Source organism: Arachis ipaensis, chromosome B01 (genome assembly GCF_000816755.2).
Source record: "Arachis ipaensis cultivar K30076 chromosome B01, Araip1.1, whole genome shotgun sequence".
Taxonomy (NCBI): Eukaryota; Viridiplantae; Streptophyta; class Magnoliopsida; order Fabales; family Fabaceae; genus Arachis; species Arachis ipaensis.
In genome coordinates this window covers 60,302,997-60,305,502 of record NC_029785.2, presented here as the reverse complement: position 1 = coordinate 60,305,502, position 2,506 = coordinate 60,302,997, and the positions used below count along the sequence as shown (strand labels likewise).

Below are 2,506 nucleotides of genomic sequence, written 5' to 3'. Positions count from 1 at the left end.
ATATATATATATAGCATAAACATAGCAAATATCTATATATAGCATAAACATAGCAAATATCTATTAGCACATGCTAGAAATAAGACTTTCAAAATTTACCTCGTGCCTTGACTTCAGCTTTGCAGCAATGTCCAACACTTTAGCAATGTTTGACAAGCTAAATGGATGTTGACCTTCATTTATTTGTAAAGAGAACATTGTAGAAGTCAAGCCACTTCCATATGAGAATAATATCACCCTCTTACTGGCCTGAAAATTTTAAATTACAATTTTTACAAAGACCATGAACTTAAGTTGTCATAAAAGGTTATATTTGAGTTAAAGTAGTGTTTAGAACATTCACCAGTGTGCTATTTTTGTTGTGAAGAAGCGAAATAAAGGCTGCATAGAGCGATGCAGTGTATGTGTTGCCAATTTGTTTCGGTATCAAAGTGCCTGGTTGCACCTTTTCATCATACAGAGGTTTCACAACCTGCTGGGATACCTGTAATTTTCATTAGGTTACTTAGAGATTATATAAATTTAATATAAATAAGAAATCAAAATATGACTCTAAAACCTTCTCTAGATCCCGACTTTGATAGCTTTCTTCACTAGATAGTGTTACAAATGGTGCCAGCTTTTCTTTAGCAGTTTCACCCATCAAGCTGAAGTCATGTAAGAATCTTTCAAAGACAAATTCACTAAACACTTGGAATCCAACGCTTTCTAGGTGATGAAAAATGACAAAAACCTGGGATTCTTCAAGATGTCGTTGAATACCAAACGAGCAAAACTTTTCTGTACAAGCTGGAGTATTCATCAATACAAATAAAAATATTACTTAAAACGAAGATACAATCATGCACAAGATGTAAAATGATAAAATATGTAATATAAAAATTAAGTGTTATTAGATTAAAATATTTGATGATAGATAATTATACCACAGACTACCTTGTTATAGGGAGAGTGAAATACAAAATAATCAGCATTAGAAATAGAAAATTGTTTTCCCTGAAGTTTCTCATGTCTGCAAAACAAAAACAATATACCAAGATAATTAGTTACATTTACAAATCAAAGTTATAAGAATTGTATTAAAAGTATAGGCTTACTTTTTGCTGAGCTGATTATAGCAAGAATTAAGAGCCATAAGATAACATGTTTGAGAAAGTTTCCCATCAACTACCTACACCACATGAAATTAAAGAATGGACTAACAGTCAATTGTTATCCTTCACACCATATTCTTAGACCAAAGGCAAGTTGAAAGATGCCTTTTAAACATAACATTAGTCATAAAAAAGAAAAAAAATGGAATATAGCTTTAAAAACATATGATTCCGAAGCTTACCGGATATTCACTCGCAAGGTTAGGCTTGTAAAAATCATACACATGTGACATATGACTTGCCCTCAATTTGCTTTCGAAAGCAATGGGAACATCAGGACCGATTAGCATGGCAATAGCAGCAGCTCCACCAGTAGGCCGAGCAGGTCCTTTAGCATAGACCTGATTAAGTAACACATCTATTATAAAATATACATTTTTAGACTAAATGTAAAACTAATTAAAAATATACAAGTTTATAATTGCAGTTTCCCTGACTTGAGCTTTGAAAACGACTAACAAAACATGTTTATGATTACTAATAATAGTCAAAGGGTATTGGAAAGGATCTTACAGCACTGTCGGTGCAAACGACCAATCCATAGCGTCCATCCCATGAGCTGCTCTCCACCCAGTTGACACAATTGAACAAAGCAGCAGTTCCTCCATAGCAAGCATTAGTTGAATCAACACCCTCAATATCAGTGTTTCCATGTTTCTGCTTGTTACAACCCAAGAGGAAAAAGTAATTTATGTCAGAAAGCTCCATAAATTAATGATTTGATCAAGAAAATCATGGCATAACAAAACAACCCATTTTTTTTTCTAATAATAAAATGTCTGATAATTGAGATATTAGAATATTACTTGATCACATCATGGCAAACAAATCTCGTATATGATCTTGGTATATATTCAAGATGAAAGGATTCTAGATAGAATTACAAATCATGTTAGTTGTGCTCTCTTTGTTCAATATATATACCCAAGATTAAGTGACCTTAAGAGCTTCAATACAACCTTAAAATACTTGAAACGTTTTAAGGCTGAATAATTCCATAGAGATAATTAGGTACTTAAAATCACTTTATTTTCTAAACTACCATAATATGGTGAGTCAATAGCAAATCTTTCCATGTAATTCAACACTAAAAGGATACCTCAAAGATCTGCATGAGGAATGTCTTGATGGATTTGCTTTTGTCTATCACAGTTTCACTACCAACTTCCAAACGACCAATGCTTTTAGGATCGATTTGATACTTCTCAAGAAGAGAAGAAACTACCGTCAAACTGAAGAAACAAGAGTTCAAGAGATAAGACAAGGAAAGATGCACAGCATTCAATTTAACAGTGAAATTGAAAGTATAATACAGAGTAATATGTAATCAATAGTCTTGGATTATTGTTGCA

General features: G+C 32.6%; 1 protein-coding gene across 2 annotated transcripts in view; it reads right to left on the bottom strand.

Annotated features, from left to right (window-relative positions):
* The window catches only part of LOC107630838 (hydroxymethylglutaryl-CoA synthase), a 7,922-nt gene that overhangs the window by 1,712 nt on the left and 3,704 nt on the right, over positions 1–2,506 (bottom strand). For both annotated transcript variants that reach the window (XM_016334097.2, XM_016334105.2), the window contains 9 exons: positions 2,254–2,386; positions 1,668–1,811; positions 1,337–1,495; positions 1,098–1,171; positions 937–1,012; positions 734–789; positions 560–647; positions 344–484; positions 100–249 (listed from right to left, as the gene is read on the bottom strand). In XM_016334097.2, coding sequence (XP_016189583.1) covers positions 100–249; positions 344–484; positions 560–647; positions 734–789; positions 937–1,012; positions 1,098–1,171; positions 1,337–1,495; positions 1,668–1,811; positions 2,254–2,386 — 1,021 coding nt within the window. The remainder of the gene's footprint in view (positions 1–99; positions 250–343; positions 485–559; positions 648–733; positions 790–936; positions 1,013–1,097; positions 1,172–1,336; positions 1,496–1,667; positions 1,812–2,253; positions 2,387–2,506) is intronic.